At 40.1% G+C, this 22,542-nt stretch overlaps 2 protein-coding genes across 2 annotated transcripts in view; one reads left to right on the top strand and one right to left on the bottom strand.

Moving 5' to 3' along the window:
• The window catches only part of LOC122565318 (phospholipid-transporting ATPase IC), a 152,524-nt gene extending 143,280 nt beyond the window's left edge, over positions 1-9,244 (bottom strand). The window contains exon 1 of the mRNA XM_087976047.1: positions 9,067-9,244. The gene's annotated coding sequence lies outside the window, so the exon portion shown is untranslated. The remainder of the gene's footprint in view (positions 1-9,066) is intronic.
• On the top strand, positions 1,918-22,196 carry LOC122565320 (uncharacterized). Its single transcript, XM_043721172.2, has 4 exons — positions 1,918-2,247; positions 14,820-15,021; positions 18,296-18,362; positions 20,110-22,196. Exons 1-4 carry the CDS (start codon positions 2,015-2,017, stop codon positions 20,475-20,477), a joined length of 870 nt encoding a protein of 289 aa, XP_043577107.1. The 5' UTR covers positions 1,918-2,014; the 3' UTR covers positions 20,478-22,196.
• The last annotated feature ends 346 nt before the right edge of the window (positions 22,197-22,542 follow it).

The raw sequence follows: 22,542 nt of genomic DNA, 5'->3' as shown, positions 1-22,542 counted from the left end.
CAAGAAGTAATTAGAATTAAATCTTAATGCCCATCCTTTAAAATGTCATAATTCAGGGAAGCTACCAATATAGATACTCAATATGAATGTACATTGCACCTTTACCTTAATTTCTTTGTGCATGTTTACATTTGAATTAGTCTGAGTTGTTAATTTTCAACTCAAAAGTTAACTGTTTTCTCTCTCCACAGATGCTGCCAGGCCTGCTGAGTTTCTCCAGCAATTTCTGTTTTTGTTTGTTTCAGACCTGCGCCATCTGCTGTTTGTTATTTTGCAAAATTAAAAGTTTTTTTTGTTCAACCCCCTAGGGTATGGGAGTTCAAAACTAGAGAGCATCATTTTACGATGAGAGAAGAAAGATTTAAAAGGGACCTGCAGGGCATCTTTTTCATATAGAGAGTGGTTTATATATGGAACAAGTTGCTAGAGGCATTGGTAGAAGCAAGAACAATGAAAACATTTAAAAGACATTTGGATAGGTTCATGAATAGGAAAGGTTTAGAGGTATATTGACCAAACAAAGATAAATAGGACTAGTTTAGTTTGGGAAACTTGGTTGACATGGACAAGTTGGACCAAAGGGTCTGTTTCCATGCTGTATGACTCTATGACTGTGACTCTATGAGAAGGGAGGTTTTAAGCTGGGTTGACCTGAAGCCAAGAAGTTTATTAGCATCATATTTGTGACCCAATACTCATACTTTAATATAACAATGAAAAGCCTTAAGAAATTTCGGGATTTCAGACTTTCACTGCTGCAGCTCTATGGACCATGCTAGTGGAAATGGAGCACCAAATGAAAGGTATATCTGCTTTTACATCTTTCTGCTTAACATCACAACTTGTGTGTTTTTTTGAAATTCCTACTCTTCCCCGACAGATGATGGTCACATGCTAATACTCTGCCTCAAGCGTTTGCCAACTTTAAAACAGAAAGTTAACGTTTCTCTTTTTTTTAGATTCTTCCCAGTGTGGAAACAGGCCCTTCAGCCCAACCAGTCCATGCTGACCCTCCGAAGAGTAACCCACCTGGACACATTTCCCTCTGACTAATGCACCTAACACTATGGGCAATTTACCATGGCCAATTCACCTGACCTGCACATTTTTGGACTGTGGGAGAAAACCAGAGCACCCGGAGGAAACCCACGCAGTCATGGGGAAGAATGTGCAAACTCCACACAGACAGTCATCCGCGCCTGGAACCGAACGTGGGACCATGAGGCAGCAGTGCTAACCACTGAGCCACCGTGCTGCCCTGACTTAATGGCCTCAGTTATAAAATAATAAAGTGGGACAGACAACAACTGTTTCTCACTTGTAATTACACTGACCACAACGAACTGATGGTCACAGTTTGCTTCTTATTGCAGGAGCTCCATCCCAAAATTCAACTGATTACAGATTGCAATTGTAATCTGCAGTTGTCACGGTGAAGCTGGAACAACACAGGTACCACCTCAACAATAAGGTGGGGATGGGTAGGGAGGATTTAAGCTCATAATAAGTTTTGCATTACTTAAAATTGTCATCCAGGAAGCAATATTACATGCAGTTAGTTGTTCACAGAGTGACAAACTTGCTGGACTCCTTGCAATTGAATGTCTGCATTACCATCTCTAGCTGGATATTCCAAAGGTGCTGACAACTAGCAGCCTAGCATTTGCAATGTTCTGCAACTTAGCTCCAATTTTTGCTCATCCCTGAGCCAGGGAAGACATGTAAACCGTTACAATTCTCTCATAACTGATTGGCCTGACACCCGTCCTACACTCGTGGGACTTGCTGCCAGCTGTTGTTGCTATGATACCGTTTCTATATTTATAACTTGGCGGGGGTTGACTTTAAAATCATTTCACAGCAAGTCCATCACTGTGACGTCAGTGAAATTTGTTGAAATCTCGGTGAGATACATAGGTAGGTAGAGTAAGAGGGAGAGTGAGATGGCTATCTGCAGTGGGCAAGCGGTATGACTGCAAACGCCAATAGCTCCACCAGATGACTCCATCCAGGCATGTTGCAGCAGTGTGATATTTCCAACAAGCGATACCGGGCGCTCTGGTCAGTGGATTTAATCAAAAGTCACGAAGCCTTGCTCAACGCAGCCCGGAGAGATGCTGTCATCTTGCTCAAATCAATTGGAAATGCATCCAAACAGTGGATCAGCAGACCTTCCAATATCCTGCTCCTCTACTACCGCTGGAAGTGGGCTGATGCTCTTAATGACATTGTCAATTTGTACCGAAGGTAGAGCTTTGCATGTTCGTTTTATGTTTGTATTTTCGAGGTATTTACAACACATGATGGATAATGGCGTAACTCACCGTTTTTTTAAAAAAAAATATGCAGTGCGGATGCATTGTTAATCTAGGTCAGAGAAGAAAATAAATTAAATCCACAATCAGAGTTTGGGAGGGATTTGACATTTGGAAATAGTTGCAAATTTTCTCACTTGCAATGGTGAATTAGTTCCGGCTCCGACAGATATGTGTCCACAATAACGTCCAGCATTTGTTAATATTAATACGTGGGAAAGTTTCTAATCTTTCATTCGACCCTCAAAAATAATTCAGTCTTTTTTTTCATGAAATCTCACTGCTTAGGATCCGGAAAGAATGGTTTGTAAAACTGCTCGAGTATCGGGAAGTGATATCTCCAACAATAAAGAAAACGGTGATGTTTTTACTAATAACGAATCTAAAAAATTTGATGAGTTTGGGGCTACCAGCTCCTTAATTCACGGAACCTTCTGATTGTTAAGTAATGCAAGGTTCAGAATTATGTGAGTTGGAGATGACAAAGACGTTTGATTGATGACAGAGTGCCACTGGTTAAAACTGGTGTAGGACAGTGAATTGGGCCAAGTATGTGAGAGATGGCCTAGTTTATTAGTCATTAATCAGTGCTTCAATCTATTAATCATAAATTTAAATTGCTTTGTATCAGGCAATTGTCCTAACTTTACAATTTTCCAGTAATGGCTTCTCTCAAATTTGAGTTTTTTGAGAAAGTAATCAAAATGACTGATGAGGGCAGAAAGCTAGACGTTGTTCACTTGGACTTCAGTAAAGCCTTTGACAAGGTTCAACATGGTGACCTAAAGTTAGATAACATGGGATTCAGGGTGAGCTTCAGAATAGTGTCATGGTAACTTTTCAATCCACCTGAGAAAGCAGACAGGTCCTCAGTTTATCATCTCTTCTGAAAGATGGCATCTCCAACAATGCAGCACTCCCTCAGTTTTACACTGGAGGGTCAGCCTAGATTTTTGTATTTTAGTTTCATGGAGTAAGTCTTGGGTCATGGTGATACACACTGATTCACAGCTGAAGGAGGTAAAGAATAAGAGAAAGGAAGATCTAAATAACATCATGGAGTAGATCATGAAGGCAAAGGAGACGATGAAGGAATGGACACGTACAGGAAACAATTGCGAACAAAAGGTAGGTTAGGCTTTTTCATATTGAGAGTTTCTCTTTCACTATGCCAAAATTTGCTAATACAATAACAGCATGTGAACAAGATATATTTTGCTGATGTGCCAATTGGTCAGCAACTTGAGGCAAAGGGAAGTTACCTTATGAATTGTAAATCCCCAAATATGCTGACAGATTTTCACCACTCATTAGCTTCGAGGGAATGTCATTTTATCCTCCAGCTCCTCCCGGCTTTTGTGTAGTTGCTGCTGTTGCACATTATATGGACACTAAGAACGTTGTCTCATAATTAACAGAATAAGCACCCCTTCAACTACATGATAATTATTGATGATTGCTAATCAATGTCACTGGCCCAGAAAGTAAACAATTAAAAATGTGATGCCTCCTTCCTCCAGATACTTAATTAATATGGGAGTTTTTAAATGTCAGATTTTAATTTCCTTTACTTGTGCTTGCTTTCTGTCTCTCTTCCATCTTAATTCAATCTTTCTTTTTATCTTTAATTCTTCAAGTGTATTTGATAAGGCTGTGAAACCCAGCCTTGCCTAAATAGAATTGGTAGAGGAGATATATCATTGCTCCTGACATTCATATAAATCTCAATGCCCTCTTGCCCTTGATGTGTGGTAATCAGTATAAATTCCCAGCAAGTTACAGCAAGAAACATTTTTCAAGATCAATTTTGATTTTGGAGCATAATAAGATGCTCAACTTCAGCAAATATTGGCATACTGTGGATAGGGTCATTTATTATTGAACTGTCATGTTCAAGCCATTAATTGGGTTTGCATATCTAGCCATTAAGCGTTGTTCCCTGATTATTATTTTACTGGGACTCTATTTTGCTGTTACATTTACTGTCTGCAGTTTTGTATATTTCCACATTCAACTTTTATTTCCAAGGGTTCCAAACGCTTTCCATTTACCTTTCTCCAAAATCCATTTCTTTGCTGTTTTAAGTTTGGATTATTTGATTGAACAGTTCAGCATTGTTATGACTTAGTTTGCATTACTAATAGTGGAGTGGTACAGCACAAAAGGAGGTAGATGGGGCCATTTTTCCGTGCTGGCTTGTTGAAAGAACTTGCAAATAGTTCCTTTCCCAATTTTTCTTCACTTGCTATCCAATTTCGTTTTGAAAGTGCAAGTGGAATCTCCTTGCAACACTTTAAGGCATAACATTCCAGATCACAAAGCCTTTCCTTTCCAAAAAACAATTTCCTTATGTTAACTTGGCTTCTTTTGCCAACCACCATATCTCTGCATCCTTTGGAAAAGGGCCATTGTCTCACATCATAAAACGTGATCACAGATATAAAGCTGAAGGTAGTTTTCTTTTAATTTTTGTTGGATGTGGGAAAACAAGCATTTATTCACCCATTCTTAATTGCCTTTAAGATGATTGTGGTGAATCACCTTCTTAAACCTCCATGGCTCTTGTGTAGATATATCTACAGGACTGTTAGGGAGTGAGTTTCATAAGTTTGACAGTGAAGTGATGGCAGCGTAGTCCCAAATCAGTTTGTCATGTGACTTAAATGGGAAATTGCAGGAAATGTCAGAGCAGCAGTGGAGGGATTTGAAACACATGGATGAGGAATTTAAATCTCTTGGAATCAAGAATTAAATACTCTGTTATTTTATAAAAGGGGAATAGTGAATGATGAATGCAGCTTAGGTTGGAAAGGATATATTTGAAATGTGAAGATTTTGAAAAAGTGGAATTGATTGAGGGTACGGAATGGAAAATCAGCAAAGCAGCAGTTTTGAAATAATCCAGAAGAGGTGATGGATTGGAAAAGATAGAAGTGAGGGAGCATCATGATAGAGGTCAGAATGAGAGATCTTAGAAAGGTGGGGCTTAAAGCTCAGCACTAAGCCCAATATAATGCCGGGGCTAAGTGTGGTCTGATTCTGAGAGGCATGAAGACACTGATATGGGAATGGGCAAAGACTTCAAACCCGATACACACTGCGAAGGGCTGGGGAATTCCAATCTGACTGTGTCATGTTACAAAGCCAAAACACACTCAGTGAATTTCCATCGCCTTTTCTACTTGAGTTTGCACATCATATAATTTCAGTGCTGTGCAAAAGTAGGTCACAAAGTGAAAATTTCCACCTGCATTTCAACATTAAGATTTAGTCTTGCATGGAGTGGAGCATTGCACATGTAGGGTTGAATTGTATGAACCCTCTGAAGACAGGGAGGTGGATGTTGGTTAGAAAATGGTTAGGGAAGATGAGGTCATGGAGTGCCTGTAACTTTTTCAATGCAGTGGAATTTTATTTGTGACAGGGAGTAACAATCTTTCCTCAACCACAGGCAATTTACTTGTTGCATATTTGTACATTTGTTATATACTTGTTGTATATACCAATTAGAAATTTATGCTGGTCACCTTCCCACTATATGAGGACACCTCCTAGTAAAACCTGGCAGCCTTCTTGTAGGCTAGGAGAAAGTGAGGTCTGCAGATGCTGGAGATCAGAGCTGGAAATGTGTTGCTGGAAAAGCGCAGCAGGTCAGGCAGCATCCAGGGAACAGGAGAATCGACGTTTCGGGCATAAGCCCTTCTTCAGGAATGGGGAAAGTTTGTCCAGCAGGCTAAGATAAAAGGTAGGGAGGAGGGACTTGGGAGAGGGGCGTCGGAAATGTGATAGGTGGAAAGAGGTCAAGGTGAGGGTGATAGGTCAGACTGGGGTGGGGGCGGAGAGGTCGGGAAGAAGATCTCAGGTTAGGAAGGCGGTGCTGAATTTGATGGATTTGACTGAGACAGGGTGGGGGGAGGGGAAATGAGGAAACTGGTGAAATCCGAGTTCATCCCTTGTGGTTGGAGGGTTCCTAGCCGGAAGATAAGGCGTTCTTCCTCCAACCGTCGTTTTGTTGTGGTCTGACGATGGAGGAGTCCAAAGACCTGCATATCCTTGGTGGAGTGGGAGGGGGAATTGAAATGTTGAGCTACAGGGTGGTTGGGTTGGTTGGTCTGGGTGTCCCAGAGGTATTTCCCTCCCCTCCCCTATCAGCATTCCGTAAAGACCACTCCCTCCGTGACTCCCTCGTCAGATCCACACCCCCCACCAACCCAACCTCCACTCCCGGCACCTTCCCCTGCAACCGCAGGAGGTGCAAGACTTGCGCCCACACCTCCCCCCTCACCTCCCTCCAAGGCCCCAAAGGAAACTTCCATATCCGCCACAGATTCACCTGCACCTCCACACATATCATCTATTGCATCCTCTGCACCCGATGTGGCCTCCTCTATATTGGGGAGACAGGCCGGCTACTTGCGGAGCACCTCTGGGACAACCGGACCAACCAACCCAACCACCCCGTAGCTCAACATTTCAATTCCCCCTCTCACTCCACCAAGGATATGCAGGTCTTTGGACTCCTCCATCGTCAGACCACAACAAAACGACGGTTGGAGGAAGAACGCCTCATCTTCTGGCTAGGAACCCTCCAACCACAAGGGATGAACTCGGATTTCACCAGTTTCCTCATTTCCCCTCCCCCCACCCTGTCTCAGTCAAATCCATCAAATTCAGCACCGCCTTCCTAACCTGAGATCTTCTTCCCGACCTCTCCGCCCCCACCCCAGTCTGACCTATCACCCTCACCTTGACCTCTTTCCACCTATCACATTTCCGACGCCCTTCTCCCAAGTCCCTCCTCCCTACCTTTTATCTTAGCCTGCTGGACAAACTTTCCCCATTCCTGAAGAAGGGCTTATGCCCGAAACGTCGATTCTCCTGTTCCCTGGATGCTGCCTGACCTGTTGCGCTTTTCCAGCAACACATTTCCAGCTTCTTGTAGGCTAGGGCAGCGTGCCTGTTTTGGTAATCTGTGGCTCAGGGGTCCCAAGTGACAAAGGTTATCCTGAGAGAAAATGCCTTACTGTTTGCACTCCAACCTCTTGTGGGGAATTTGATATTTACTTTTGACAGTTGCAATCCCAGCAGTAGACACCACACCTGCTGCTAAGAATTAAGAGTTATCAGTCCTCCATCTAGATGGCAGTTCTTGGAGGTGGGCTCCTGTCTTTTAAGTGGTTGGGACACCTTGTTCTAAAAAAAATGTTATCAGAGGTCAACTAAACACTCTGTTGTGTTTGCTTTCCAGGGTTGAAAAGTGTGGCGCCGGTAAAGCACAGCAGGTCAGGCAACATCTGAGGAGCTGGAGAGTTGATGTTCGGGCTTATGCTCCTCAGACGCTGCCTGACCTGCTGTGCTTTTCCAGCGCCACACGTTTTGACTCTGATCTCCAGTGTCTGCAGTCCTCACTTTCTCCTGTATTAACTTTCCAGCCTGGCATTAGGACACCCATGTTAGAAATGCAGGTGCCTTTTAGGTTTTATATCTAAGATGGTTGTTTTTTCTTATTTAGGGTTTCTGTACCTAAGCTGCCACCACAGAATGGCAACTTTGTGCACTTCTCACTGTACTCCTTTGCTTGAGTACCCAGGACAATAAAACCCAATTCTAAAAAAATTATAAACTAGACCAGCACATCTTCAGAATTAATTGAGAGTAGGTGCTGCTCATTGGACTTTGTGTTTAATAGCTAGGATCATTTATTGTTGGTGATCAATAGATGGAAAAAATACCATGGGTGATTTAGTGATAGAGAAAAAAAAAATTAGTTGTGATATAGAGCACTTCTGAATATAAAACTGGCTTCATTTCTTGTGGAGAGTTAACTTCTGGACAAAGAAAAGTGGAAACTCGTGTTTGTGTTAAACTGCAGATTTACAATTGAACCTTTATAAATCACTGAAATTCTTTTGCTGCTTAATTCACCAATGGATATTAATCTATTAAACAGCCCATCACTGAAAAAATCCAGCCCTTAGAGTACCATTCATGTATTTCATCCAGTGGTTGTAGATGCTAAGAAGCATAATGATATTCTTAACCATATCTAACATTCTTGAATACTCTTCAGTATAAAAACAGACCCTGGCTTAGTCATAAGTGATGAATCCCCAATAATACTTCTCCAGTAATGGACAGCATTCACAGTGAATGCATGTTGGGAAATCACTTGACCTATCATTCATTTTAAATTATACTTTGGAAAATTAATGTGGAGCTTAAGAAGGTTTCAATGCAATATTGATCATTTTATCAATCTATATGTGCATCACATCAACTATTAAATATTAAAATAAGACACGTTCAGAGCAACAGCTCTGTTAAGTACTTTTTGCTTATAGCTAGCATTAATTACTGAAGAGACAGAAATTATTCACTTGAATGATTTTCATGTTAATACCTTGCTAAATAGAGAAACAATGAGGTATTTTGTCAAACGTTTTAACAAGTGATTTGCTTAACCTTTTTCATGCACTGAAATAAATGAATACAGTGCAGTAAATTAAATATAACTTTCTCTTCTAGATGAACTCTTCCAATTTTAATATTATCAAATCATGAATCATAGAAACAGTGGAAAAGCTTTTCACTGTATTTTAATGTGCTCACTGTAAGGTACATGTGACAATAAAATCATTCATATTCATGTCTTCCTTTTAATACTTGCATGTTAGAAACTTTTGTGTTAGAATATTTGTTTACATTGTACATCAAAAATGTAATTGTTCATCTGAAGTCATTCTACACTTACCTTAGAACATCAAAGTAATTCCAGGCCTTCTCTGGGAACGTAGTGAATCCTAGCTTTCAAACCAGTAGTGTTTTTTTTTCATTTTATGTGGCACTTTTTCTCCAAATTAAAGAATTAATGATTTAAACAAATCATTCTGAATCTTTCGACATTCATAGGGTCTAATAATATCCCAATCACTTTTCTTGCTGTTGAGCCATTTTGCTATTGTAACCACCCACTTTGAATAGATGCCTGCCTTTCTTATCTATTCAAACAAATTAAATGTCCCCAAGGCAATGGCCTAGATACAAATCCTGCATTGTAACATGAGCATTGGATGCAATAGAATAGTTACCTCCATCCACCTGATGCTATCCTATTTGTTATTAACACAGTGCACTTTCGTAGCCATTTTTTTCCATTTCGATCTATATCATATTTCAAATAAATACAACCTATTCAATTCCTATGATGGAATTAAAGTATTTAACTCTCAAGAGTTACAATTCATTGCTTTTCCAGAATTTGATTAAATCTCTTAAACAATTTATGCAGTTACATTTTTATTTGTAATCCAATGCAAATTGTTACTGCAAGTCAATCCCAGGCATAAGCTTTATTTCATAACTTAGCAAAACAAGAACTGGAATAAGATAAAATGATAATGTCTGAATTAATCAAGATTTGGAGGAGCTGGTGTTGGTCTGAGGTGGACAGAGTTAAAAACTTAGTGTTGCATGATTTTTTTTTAACTGAATTAAACATGTACATGACATGTGCTAACACCCAATGAGATCAGCCAAACTTTAAGACTGTGGGATCAAGCAGAAAAGTAGCTTTATGTGAAGTTTATTATCTTATTGAATAAAAAAACAGGCTTAAGCAGCCAAATAGGCTATTCCTTCTCCTATTTTCTAAATAAATAAATAGTCTTGAGAGAACATGTCAAATAGGTTAATATCAGTTGTAGCGTGTAACACAATGGAAGGGAGTGTAGTACACCAATGTTCTGCCACACAAATATAAATGTATTAAAATGTTAGTACTTAACCAAGGTATCCAAGCTTCATTAGGTCCACCGCTTTATAAAAGTCCAATTTAAACAAACTAATAAAAAGTAAACATATTCTATTTTCACACACTATTGTTCTCATTTAGACCTCATTTAAAATAATGGAAGAACTCTCCTTGTTTTGATTTATAGCTTGTCTCATGCTTTATGTTTTTTGAAAGAAGTAACATCTGACAGTATTTGTATCATTGTAACATCTGATGTACCTACCCTGCTATCTTCAGGAATCTGTTGATAGGCACATCAAGGTCCCTCTGATATTCAGTATTTTCTAGAGTTCTACCATTCATAGTGTAATCTCTTGCTTTGCTAGCCCTCCCTAAGTGCATTATCTCACACTTTTCCTTGTTGAATTTAATTTGCCTTTGCTCTGCCCAGCTGACTAGTTTATTGATCCCCTCCTGCAGTTTATACCTATCCTGTTCACTTTTTGCCACCACATTTGCCACCAAATGTTGTGTCATCCATGAACTTCATGATCATGCCCCCTATACTTAAGTCTAAATAATTTATATACATCACAAATAGTAATAGCCTCAGCCCTGACCCAGTAGAACCACAGTGGAGCACACCTCCAGTCATATTCCTCTAACATCATGCTCTTGTTCCTACCTCTCAGCCAATTTTGGATCCAACAGATCTGTCATCAGGGACTTTATCAAAAGTATTGCTGAAGTCAATCTCGAGCTCATTAAATGCATTACTTCATCAGCACTCATCATTATATCCTCAAAGCGTTTGGGCAGAATTTGTCAAACGTGACCTAAACTTAACAAATCCAGGTTCATTATCTCTAATCAATCTGTTTGTATCCATTTGCATTCTGTCACTTAGTATTCTTTCTAAAACATCAAGTTAGACTGACTGGCCTGTAATTTCCTGGTCTATCTCCGTTTTGTAAAATAATCATCATAGAACCCCTACAGTGTGGAAACAGACCATTTGGCCCAACAACTCCTCATCGACCTTCTGAAGAGTATCCCACCTACACCTGTTCCCCTACCCTATTACTCTACATTTCTCTGACTAATGCACCCAACCCACATATTCCTGAACACTGTGGGCAACTTAGCATGGTCAATTCACCTGACCTGCACATCTTGGGACTGTGGAAAGAAACCAGAGCACCCAGAGGAAACCCATGCAGACAAGGGGAGAATGTGCAAACTCTATACAGACAGTTGCTTAAGGCAGGAATCAAACCCGATTCCCTGGCGCTGTGAGGCAGCAGTGCTAACCACTGAGACACCGTGCCATATAATGGGACAACATTAGTCCTCCAGTCCTCTAGATCCTCACCTATGGCCAGAGAAGATCAGAAAATTACTGCCATAGCCCTTGTTATCTCCTCTCTTGTCTTCCTTAACAGCTTAGGATACATCGTATCTGAGTCTGCAAAGTTATCCACTTAAACGGCTGCTATAACCAGCTAGTACCTTCTCTGTGTTAATTGTTTCTAATATTTCACCCTCTTCCACCCTGACGTTTATACCTGCACCATTTACCAATGTAAAGACGGACACAAAGTATTCACTGACGACTGTGCTTTTGTCTTCTGGGTCTCCATACATATTACCTCTTGAGGTCTATAATAGGCCTTACTCTTTTGCTTATCATTCACTTGCTGTTTATATATTACGGGACCCTTTTCAGTTTCTCATGTACTCCCATAGCTTTCCTAATTTGCTTTTCTAAGTTCCTCTTTGCACTTCCTCTGGAGTATTGAACCATATTGAGCTCTTGATATCTTTCATAGGTTTCTCTTTTTTTTCTTAAACCAAAGCTTTATGTCCCATGACATCTAGAGTTCTGTGGTCTTGGCCCAATCCTTTGTTTTTATGAGGTTATATTTGCTCTTGATGGTCCCTCCATAAGTACTTCCCACTGTCTAGTTTTATCTGCAACTAGATGCACCAGGTCCACTTGGGCCAGATTGTATCCCATCTTAATAAATTTAGCCTTTTCCCCGATAAGAAATTTTCCGCCCATCCTTATCTTTTTCCTTAACTATCCCAAATCTAACTGAATTATGGTGATTATGTCCAAAATGTTCCTTTCCACTTTCCCAAGCTCACTTCTGTGGTTAAAATAGTTTCCCTGGATGCAATTTAAGGATTTTGTGCCCTCACTACCTTGCACACTAAAACTGTTCCAGTTAATATTTGTGTAGTTAAAATCTCCTACTACTAATGCCTTATTATTCTTACACTTCTCTGAAATTTTGATTCCCTATCTCTTCCTGACTGGTTAGGGTATTCATCACATTTGCCCTTTTGTGTTTTATTTCACTCTTATCAATGTGGTCTAATTTTATAGTCTTTCCAAGAGAGCATCACCCCTTACAGCTATAATTGATTCCTTGATCAGTATTAGGATTCCTGTCCTCTTCTATACCCCTCTCTACCTCATTTGAATATCTTGGAATGGTTATAGCATTTCAACAAGATCCTACCCCTCAACTCTGGATGAAAGTACCAGTAGAAAGTGAGGACTGCAGATGCTGGAGATCAGAGCTGAAAATGTGTTGCTGGAAAAGCGCAGCAGGTCAGGTAGCATCCAAAGAGCAGGAGAATCGACGTTTCGGGCATGAGCCCTTCTTCAGGAGGGCTCCTGAAGAAGGGCTCATGCCCGAAACATCGATTCTCCTGCTCTTTGGATGCTACCTGACCTGCTGCACTTTTCTAGCAACACATTTTCAGCTATGAAAGTATCAGTATCAATTATGGAGGAACCTTATAATAGCACATGTGTCTTAATTGAAGAATAGGAGGTCAGCAATTGAGGGTGCACATTTGACCACTTTATCAACCTTCAGATCATGTCTTTGAATGTGGGCCTGGGCTGTTGTGGAGCAGTGGTAGTGTCCATAACTTTGAACTAAGGAGCCCAAGGATGTCACAACATCACTGAATAGGTTAATTAAATATACCTGAATATGAACCAGAAAATCTTTTGTGGTGTGGTGAAAGGAACAAATCTCATCCTTCGCCAAATGTTATTACAACATCTCTGAACAGGTTAATTACAAAATATGTGAAACCAAAAGCTTTGCAGAAAATTTTGGGAATGTCTGGTTAGAAAACCATGTGAGGGCACTTGACATATTTTGGAATCACAATTACAATGTTCCAGAAATGGGAAGGGCATCCAAGTTTCCTGTTTCGAGACATTATAAAGCCTAACCAGGCATCAACTATTAACTCAACTATTGAAAGCCTTTCCCAAGAGAGAATGGGTTCAGACGTAAGCAGGAGTGCTCTTCCAAACCTTTTGCGGATCTCACTGCCAATTTCTAGCCCATTATTTGAAACAAAATAAAAATTGCAGCAAGTGTACAGATAGGTCAAACAGCATCAGTGGAAAGTAGAGGTCCAAATTTTATGAAAAATCCCATTTAACTTAAGATTATGGAAAAATGGGTCTTTTCTGTCCATCATTTTCATATACTACATGATACTCTGTACATAATTTGACACACAATGTTTGGCCTGTATTCTTTCTAAATTATGTGAGAGCAGAAACACTGAAAGTTATGTTTGATCATGCATTGAACATTCTTCATGTAATTTAGCACATTGAAGAAAGACTCATTTTGTTGAAGTTTCTTATCTTGCACTCATCCGGACAATTTTAAAGAACACTCATTCAAAAGGAAAACTAATGTTTATTCTGCATGAGTACTGTTAGGTTAGCAAGTGGACTCTGATTGACAAGAGTGTGGCCAGGGAAAATGAACTGATTAATGATGAATGACAATTAAATGTCAAGCTTTGGTTACATTTTACACTCTCACTCTGGTCAAGGCTTTCCTACCAAATGCTATCATCTAGTTTGTTGATTTGAAACAGGTAGAATTAATGTACGGATTCTATGTGTAAAAAAAAAGCCCTGTGTATTAGTATGTGTAGCTTCTAGCACACAAGGACACCTCCCTGCAAGCTTGACTGACAGTCCTAAATTGCCAACACAATTCTTCAAACATTGGAATTGTTCAGCAAATGCTATCCAATTACAGATTTACATCTAATGATGGACACTGGGTTCAAGGATTTTGCAAGCATGGGCTGGTTGGATACGGTCGGTACTTTGCTTGTTATGAAAAGTAAAAGGTCAAATAAAGTTGCCATAGTCCTACCAGATCATAGAGCTCCTCTCATTAAAGACAAATGGTGGTGATTTAATCTGAGGGTCACGTGAGGGGAGCAATTGAGAAGGCAAGTCCTTCATGGTACCCTCAGCCAGATCAATAATTGAACCCATGCTGTTGGCATCATTGTGCTTGCAGATCAACCAATTGAGCTAACCAGACAGCTGAAGAGTTGTGAAAACAAAAATTGCTGGTAAAGCTCAACAGGTCTGGCAGCATCTGTGAAGAGAAATTGGAGTTAATACTTCCACTCCAGTGGCTATTGCTCAGAACTAACGCTAACTCTCATTTCTCTCCATCGATGCTGCCAGGTCTGCAGAACATTTCAAGCAATTTCTGTTTTTATTTTTGATTTACAGCACCCGCAGTTCTTTCATTTCTTAGCTGAAGGGATGTGCTATTTTAAACTATTTGACAGGGATGTGCTATTTTAAACTATTTGTCTTTGGGACATATGGCCTACAGACCTGTCAACAACCTAGCACTGAAATTCACCAGCTAGATCATGAAGTATTCTGAAATTGGAAACCTTTGTCTGTTATTGTCTTGCAGATGGAATGGTACAGAATCTGCAGAAGCAACTAATAGCATCACCACTCTTCGTCACAACTGGAGCGGAAAAGTATATGAGCTCCATCGAAAAGGTGTTACTGATATTGAACTGAATTCTATTGAGCAGCAACATGTGAAATTTATCTCAGAATTTATATATTTACAGAAAAAAAATTTACGCCATGCAGCGGTCACCACTGAGGTCGGTAGCTATCACTGTCAAAACCTTTTGCATTAAAGTTGTTTGCAATATAAATATTTGCCTTCTATATATTCCAATTCTATTTATCATGTCTGAGAATAGGAGCCAGTGAGAATTATATTAATATACTATCCAACATGGTGAATGCAGAAAAAAAACAATTCACTCTAGATTGAAGTTTGGTGTCTTGATCGTGTTTATTCATAACAACCATAAGATAAAGGAACAGAATTAGGCCATTCAGCCAGTTGAGCCTCTGATGCGTTTCTCAACCCCATTTTCCTGCCTCCTCCCCATAACCATTGATCCCCTTACTATTCAAGAACCTATCTATCTCTGTCTTAAATACATTCAATGACTTGCCTTCACAGCCTTCTGCGGCAATGAGTTTCACAAATTCACCACTCTCTAGATGAAGAAATTCCTCCTCACCTCAGTTCTAAAGGGTCATCCCTTCACTCCCTGCCCTCAGGTCCCAGCCTGACCTATTGGTGGAAATATTTCCTCCATGTCCATTCTTCCATGCCTCTCAGTATTATGTAGGTTTCATTGAGATCCCTGTTCATCCTTCTAAACTCCATTATGTACAGACCCAGAATCCTCAACCACTTCTCATGTGACAATCCTTTCATTCCCGCAATCATTTTAGTATACCTGCTCTGGACTTTCTCCAAGGCCAGTACATCCTTCCTTAGGTATGGGACACAAAACTACTTAGAATATTCCAAATTCAGTCAAATAAAGACTCAGGAGTACATCCCTACTCTTGCATTCTAGCCCTCTCGGAATGCAAGCATTGCTCTTGACTTCCTACCTGCCAAGTGAGCTCACATGTTAACCTTAAGTGAATCCAGAACCAGCAGGACTTCCAAGTCCCTTTGTGCTTTAGATTTCCTGCTAGATGTTTAATCACAGACTCATCACACTAAATGACCTTAGAGCTGCTACCTTCTCCCTGACTATCTGTAACTGTATAAGGTAGCAATCCATTGACACCGTGATGTAGGCCGAAAACCTTATCATAAGTAAATGCTTGTACATGCTCAAATGACTCTGTGAGCTGCTGATGCTGAGCTATTCATTTGACTTTATTGAGACCACCATCAAATGCAAGTCCAATGCTTAGGAATGACTTGAGTGTCCAGGATTCTTTTCTTTTCTTTTTACATCTGGAAGTACTATCATACACAACTAAACTTTTTTTCCATCACCAAATCACCGTGAATTTGGTTTTTTGCTTGTTCTTGACTATTAACTGCTGCAGGTTGTGGCTTATTTTTTCTACCCAGCTTGTGGCCTTTTTTATATAAAAACCTTTCAATCTGTTACACACCTCCTGAACAGGTGGGACAAGAACCCAACCATCTGGCACAAAGGTAGGGATACTACCACTACGCCAGAAGAATCCTGTAAAAGGCGATCAGAGGGAATTCAAGCCTTAGTTACAATGATGGCCTGGGCATGAGAGATTGTGGCTTCGTGAATGCCAACAGTTTTTGCTCCAGCTGACTCATCTGTTCACCCAGTCTTTTGCCTCATGAACAAAGAAATGAAACTGGTGACTATTCACCAGATGTGCAATGACATCACAGCTGTATGGGATAGGTTTGATGGAGCAGCAGTCTTTTCCTGGCTTTAGGTTTCTTGCTTTGGACCACAGCAGCTTGTTGTCAATGTGAGGTGAGATTCAGTTTAAAGGATAGTGATATCAACAGTGTGACCTTCTGAATGAATTACCATGCATCCACACATTTCAGTTATTCCAGAGAGCAGATGTATCTGTGCTTAAGCACATGCATTGCAGGAATGCACTGCGTCTGGACATTGAACTCTCCCACTTTTTCCTATTGGAAACTTCTGTGAACAGAATAAATACAGGAAACTTTGCAATAAGGGCTGATTACAACCTGCAAGAACTATATCATACCATTGTCCTCCTTGTGAAAGAGTGACTAAAATTAAGAAAAATAAAAATGATCAACAAAGGATGGCACCACCCAGAAGCTTGGGAGACCATTTGGTCATATTCCCTCTGTTGTATACCTACTTAGAATTTTTGAGATAATGTCAGTGTTAGAGTTGCAGCCATGTTTTGAATAGTTCAGCCCTTCTGATTTATTAGTGATGTTGCTGTCTATAGATTTGACCTGTCACATGCCGTTCTGAGGCAGCCAGATTGCTTCCAATCTTTCGTCACCACTATTGTAAACTAAATTGTTGGAGGTACCCCAGAGTTATGTGATGTTAAACCCTATTTCCTCTCACTCTCCAAATGGTCATCAATCACTATGCTTTGCTGATATTATGAATTTGCCATAACAGATTCTAGTTTCAATAGCCCAAATGTAACAGTTTCCAAGCACCACGTTCTCATAGTTACTGGCATGATGTCATTTCAACTTCAAGACCCCTGTATGTTTTATTTATATAAGTTAGCCTAATTGACTCTAAAACCTGGTATGTGCAGCGGGGTTGGGAAAAGAAAGCATCAGTAAAGATACTTCTTGATAGGGGTTGGAGGTCTGTAAAGTAAATCACAGACAACTGAAGGGTAACCTGTGGTGTAGGAGGCCCTCGATTTCCTTGTGGAGCCGAGAAGGGCTTTATGGTTTAACTTTCTCATCTGCTGTGTTTTGACATCATGATTATTGGAAGTGAGCAGTAGGTGTTGACCTCACAGAAAATATGCTAAAATGATTGTTATCCTCTGACCCCCAGCGTTTTTTATTTCAGTCAGCTCCACGCTTGCCTGGAATGAGGTCATAAGACACAGTTGAAATTGCAGTGTAAAAGTAGCATCGTGCCTCAGCGATTTTAATTCCTCACATGCCCCAATTTCATTAGAATTGACGTTTTGGGCATAAGCCCTTCTTCAGGAATGAGGAAAGTTTGGACAAACTTTCCTCATTCCTGAAGAAGGGCTTATGCCCGAAATGTCGATTCTCCTGTTCCCTGGATGCTGCCTGACCTGCTGCGCTTTTCCAGCAACACATTTTCAGCTCTGATCTCCAGCATCTGCAGACCTCACTTTCTCCCCAATTTCATTAGGGTGATTAGCTAAAACTAACATAACTTTCTCCTTTTAAATAGTAAGACTGAGACTGACTCACTCATCCCATTATAGGATATTCCTGTGCAACTATAGAGCTCAGTAGAAAGAGGCAAATGCTTAGTGTTGTGAACTAATAAAAGTGTTTTACTTTAAACAATCTGACAAATAAAGAAATAGGATTTCAGCAAACAATTTGTATATTTGCTTCTTTATTTGCTACAGGAATTGATACACATGCATAACAAAGAAAGCCAAACCGTTGGGAGCTGTATTTCTGAATCCAGTGCTGGTATGTTTTTTTTTAATACCACTACATCCTTTCTTTAAATAAATTAAGGAGGAGGTGCTGGTCACAGCAGAGCTATGAAACAAACAGAAAACCTAAGGTGAACCTGTTTAGAGTCACAACTAATGTAATTGGGGTAATGTCACTGGACTAGTCCCGAAACGTTGATTTTCCTGCTCCTCGGATGCTGCCTGACCTGCTGTGCTTTTTCAGCACCGCTCTAATCTTGACTCTGATCTCCAGCATCTGCAGTCCTCACTTTCGCCTAGTAATCCAGAACCCCAGAGTAATATTCTCAGTACGTGGGTCTGGTAATTTGTCATAAAAACCCATCTGGCTTGTTAATGTCCTCGAGGGAAGGGAACAGCTACCCTTATTACCCTGGTCTAGCCTACATGACTCCAGACCCATTGCAATGTGGTTAACAGCCCTTCAAAATAGCCAAGCAAGCCACTCACTTCAAGGGCAATTAGGGGTGGTCTATGAATGCTCGACTTGTCAATGACGCCCACATTCCATGAATGGATTAAACATTAAACACAAAGACTTCCAGGGTTGCCTGTGAGTTACACAAGGCTTCAAGTGAACATGCTAACCCCTGCTCCTTGGCCACCCAGGCATGTCAGTAAAAGCTGCAGAAGAGAGGCAGACAGCCAGAGGTAGCATACTCACAGCCAGTTCACAAAGTAATGATGGTGTGAGACCATATCAACCATGCTTAGTCCCGGTTGAGTTTAAATCATTGTTTGTTGCACGATTTGCTTGACTACCTGCTAGCAGTACTTCATTTTTTAAAATCAGTTTCCTTAAACTTTTGAAAGTTTGGACTGATGAAAGGTTCTGACTTGTGAGAGAATATTGTGAGAGAGTACGTTTTTGCCAAAGTCTACTATCTGCATGTGAGCTGAATAGTGAGAAGCATCCTAGACTCACGAAGAAGATCACATGGTGACCTTTCTTTATAGGAACAAGAGAGATGGGGAAGGGAATAGGGTTTGAACTCAAGATAAGGAGATGGAGAGGAGGTGGAAAGGTGTGCGGGGTTTGGAATGGGAAAGAAAGAGAGGAGAGCAGCAGATATGTAACCGAAAAGCAAGGTGAGCAAGGACTGAGAACTGTGAGGAATCAAGTGCTAACAGGTAGAGAAGATCAGATCTGCTGATCAGTAGGGGGTTTGGGGAATCTGGAGGCAGCTTGTGTCTTTCAACTGGGGTTGGGAATGAGCCAGAATATTGTTCAGAAATGCTACATCCAGAAACTAACTCCTTATGGGTTTGGTTAGTCCAGTTAGAGTCATAGAGGTGTACAGCATGTAAACAGACCCTTCAGTCCAACTCGTCCATGCTGACCAGGTATCCTAAATTAGTTTAGTCCCATTTGCCAGCAATTGGCCCATATCCCTCTAAACCCTTCCTATTCATATACCCATTCAGATGCCTTTAAATGTTGTAATTCTACCAGCCTCCACCGCTTCCTCTGGCAGCTGTTTCCATACATGCACCACTCTCAGCGTGAAAAAATTGCCCATTAGTTCCCTTTTAAATGTTTCCCCTCATGGCATGGGGCACAATCCCCATTCCAGCTGGAATGGAGTCGGCAGCAGTCTTCTTGTCCTACCCATAGTGGAGATTATGGATTGTGGCATGGTCCTCCCTTTAGACAGAGACCTCAAGAAGAAGAGAAAGACATTGAGAAGACACTGACATACACATTTTAAAAATGCTGAAATGATTTCTCTTTTGTTTTCAAGAGTCCTTATTCTGCGTGTTTCCAGAATCACTGGTCTGTTTGGAAATGTTCTGCAAAGATGTTTTGGAGCTCTCAGAGGAATTATACAAGAACTCTGTCCATGTCCTGGAATCAAATGGAACAGTTCTGCCTGATCCTGATCAGGAATGGTGGAAAATAAATCTTCCAGATTGGATGCAGTACATCAATCAGGTCTTGCCTGCATTAGAGGACACAATTATTAGTATTCAGAACATAACACATCAGTTTCTGGAATATTTTAAAACAACTTCTATTGCTTGTAGCCTGAAGAGTCATCCTGACATGGGGTACTACATCAGTGACTACAGTTTTAAAGAGGCATATATGAAGAAAGTGTGGCACTTGTAACGAATGTATGAAAAGTTATATAAAAGTTATATAGTGGTATACATTCTGCTCAAGATTGAGAGAAAATATTAAATGTAAGTAAAAACAAGACAAAAAAAGTGGTCAGCTGAGCTGTCATTTTATTCATCTCTTCCCACAGAAGATTGAAGGAAAATGTTGAATATTTTATCACTTTGGAAGTTGAGCCAATGCAATTACTGCCACTGAAGTTTGCTTTCAATAAAGTTGAAATATCTGGATCTGTATTTTCAAATGATCTAATTTATCAAATTAATTATTGAATCCATTAACATGATTTCAGCACACAGGTTTTAATGCAATTGAATAATTTTACTTCATATTTGTAAATCTCCTTCAGAACATTACTCAATAATAGCCCATTCAGATTTCCATTATTGAAAATTTGTATAGCATTTGGATCTGTAGTTGCCACTTCTGCTGGACAGTTCAAAAGATCATTCTATCTATGATTATAGGGTTAGGAAACAGACTTTGTATTATGGATGTAGGTTTGCTTGCTGATCTGGAAGGTTCGTTTCCAGTTGTTTTGTCACCATATTAAGTAACATCATCAGTGAGCCTACGGATGAAGCACTGGTGTAATGGCCCTCTTTCTGTTAATGTGTTTAGGTTTCCTTGGGTTGATGATGTCATTTCCTATGAAGATGTCATTTCCTGTTTTTTTTTCTCAGGGGGCGGTACATTGGATCCAAGTCAATGTGTTTGTTGATAGAGTTCAGTTGGAATGCCATGCTTCTAGGAATTCTCATATGTGTGTCTCTGGCTTGTCCGAGGATGGATGGGTTGTCCCAGTCGAAATCGTGTCCTTCCTCTTCTGTATGGAAGGATACTAGTAAGAGTGGGTCATGACTTTTTGTGGCTAGTTAATGGTCATGTATCCTGGTGGCTAGTTTTCTGCCCGTTTGTCCAATGCAGTGTTTGTTACAGTTCTTGCGAGGTGTTTTGTAAATGACATCAGTTTTGCTTGTTGTCCGAATGGAGTTTTTCAAGTTCATTAGCTGCTGTTTTAGTGTGTTGGTGGGTTTGTGGGCTACTATGATGCCAAGAGGTCTGAGTAGTTTGGCAGTCATTTCTGAGATGCCTTTGATGTAGGGGAAATTGGCTAGGGTTTCTAGACATGTTTTGTCTTGTTTGTCTCTCAAAATTATGTTACCACAGGAAATGACATCACCAACCCAAAGAAACCTAAACACATAAATAGAAAGTGGGCCAGACCACAAATGCTTCATCTGGAGGCTCACTGATGATGTTATGTCTGAAAACGAACATCCAGCTCAGCAAGCAAATCTACATCCAGAACTTCAACCTGAGCTATAAATCTTGTCAAAACTCACTATCTTGTATTATGGTCAATTCCTTGTTCAAAATATGTCATCACTGTACTACCAATGATTTAATAATATCTAGTTTAAAGTTGTTCAAAATGCTTGTGTTGGAGGATACATATTTTGTATCACTTTTCTTCATCAAAAACTATGTACCAGTGAATTATAAACCAGTGTAGTACATTACTCATGACTTTATAAAAATGGATGACTTTCTTTCACTATACCAGTACAAGGTACCTTACAGACTAATTGCACCATGTGATTCTTATGTACAAAGAAATGTATCAAGTGGAGCTATTGTGCATGTTATTGCCTCAAAGAAAAACAGATGTTGACTTAATAAACACTTGCATTTAAAAGTATATTTTGATGTTTTTGAATAGATGACTGAATGGGTAAGTGAATGAAGTGGGTACTTGGGTAGGGGGCTGGCTGGGTTAGTAGATGGGGGAATTGCTGGATGAGATGGGAAGGTGAGTTTGGGTTGTGCAGGGTGAATTGTAATCAGATCAGTGGGTTGGTTGGGAGAGTAATCAGGTTAGATTGGGAGGGTAATGGTGTAGTTTTGGCTTAAATTTTCTGTATATCACACCAGAAATAGGAACAGTGTAAGTAATTGGGCCCTCAAACCTGCTTCACCATTCAACAAGATCAAGGCTGACTTAATTGTGAAGTTAATTTTCCTGCCTGTCCTCCAGGATTCCTTCTTTTAAAAA

This window comes from Chiloscyllium plagiosum, unplaced genomic scaffold (assembly GCF_037043375.1).
Source record: "Chiloscyllium plagiosum isolate Xiang-an unplaced genomic scaffold, Cpla_swu_hap1 HiC_scaffold_28, whole genome shotgun sequence".
NCBI classification, from domain to species: Eukaryota; Metazoa; Chordata; class Chondrichthyes; order Orectolobiformes; family Hemiscylliidae; genus Chiloscyllium; species Chiloscyllium plagiosum.
This window is presented reverse-complemented; position numbering and strand designations above follow the sequence as displayed.

Excerpts from the sequence above, each read along its gene's own strand:
- LOC122565320 (XM_043721172.2), top strand. The coding sequence starts at position 2,015 with ATGTTGCAGCAGTGTGATATTTCCAACAAGCGATACCGGGCGCTCTGG. Across the intron at positions 2,248-14,819 it reads ATTGTCAATTTGTACCGAAG|ATGGAATGGTACAGAATCTG; the intron begins GTAGAGCTTTGC and ends ATTGTCTTGCAG. Across the intron at positions 15,022-18,295 it reads ATGCAGCGGTCACCACTGAG|GAATTGATACACATGCATAA; the intron begins GTCGGTAGCTAT and ends TATTTGCTACAG.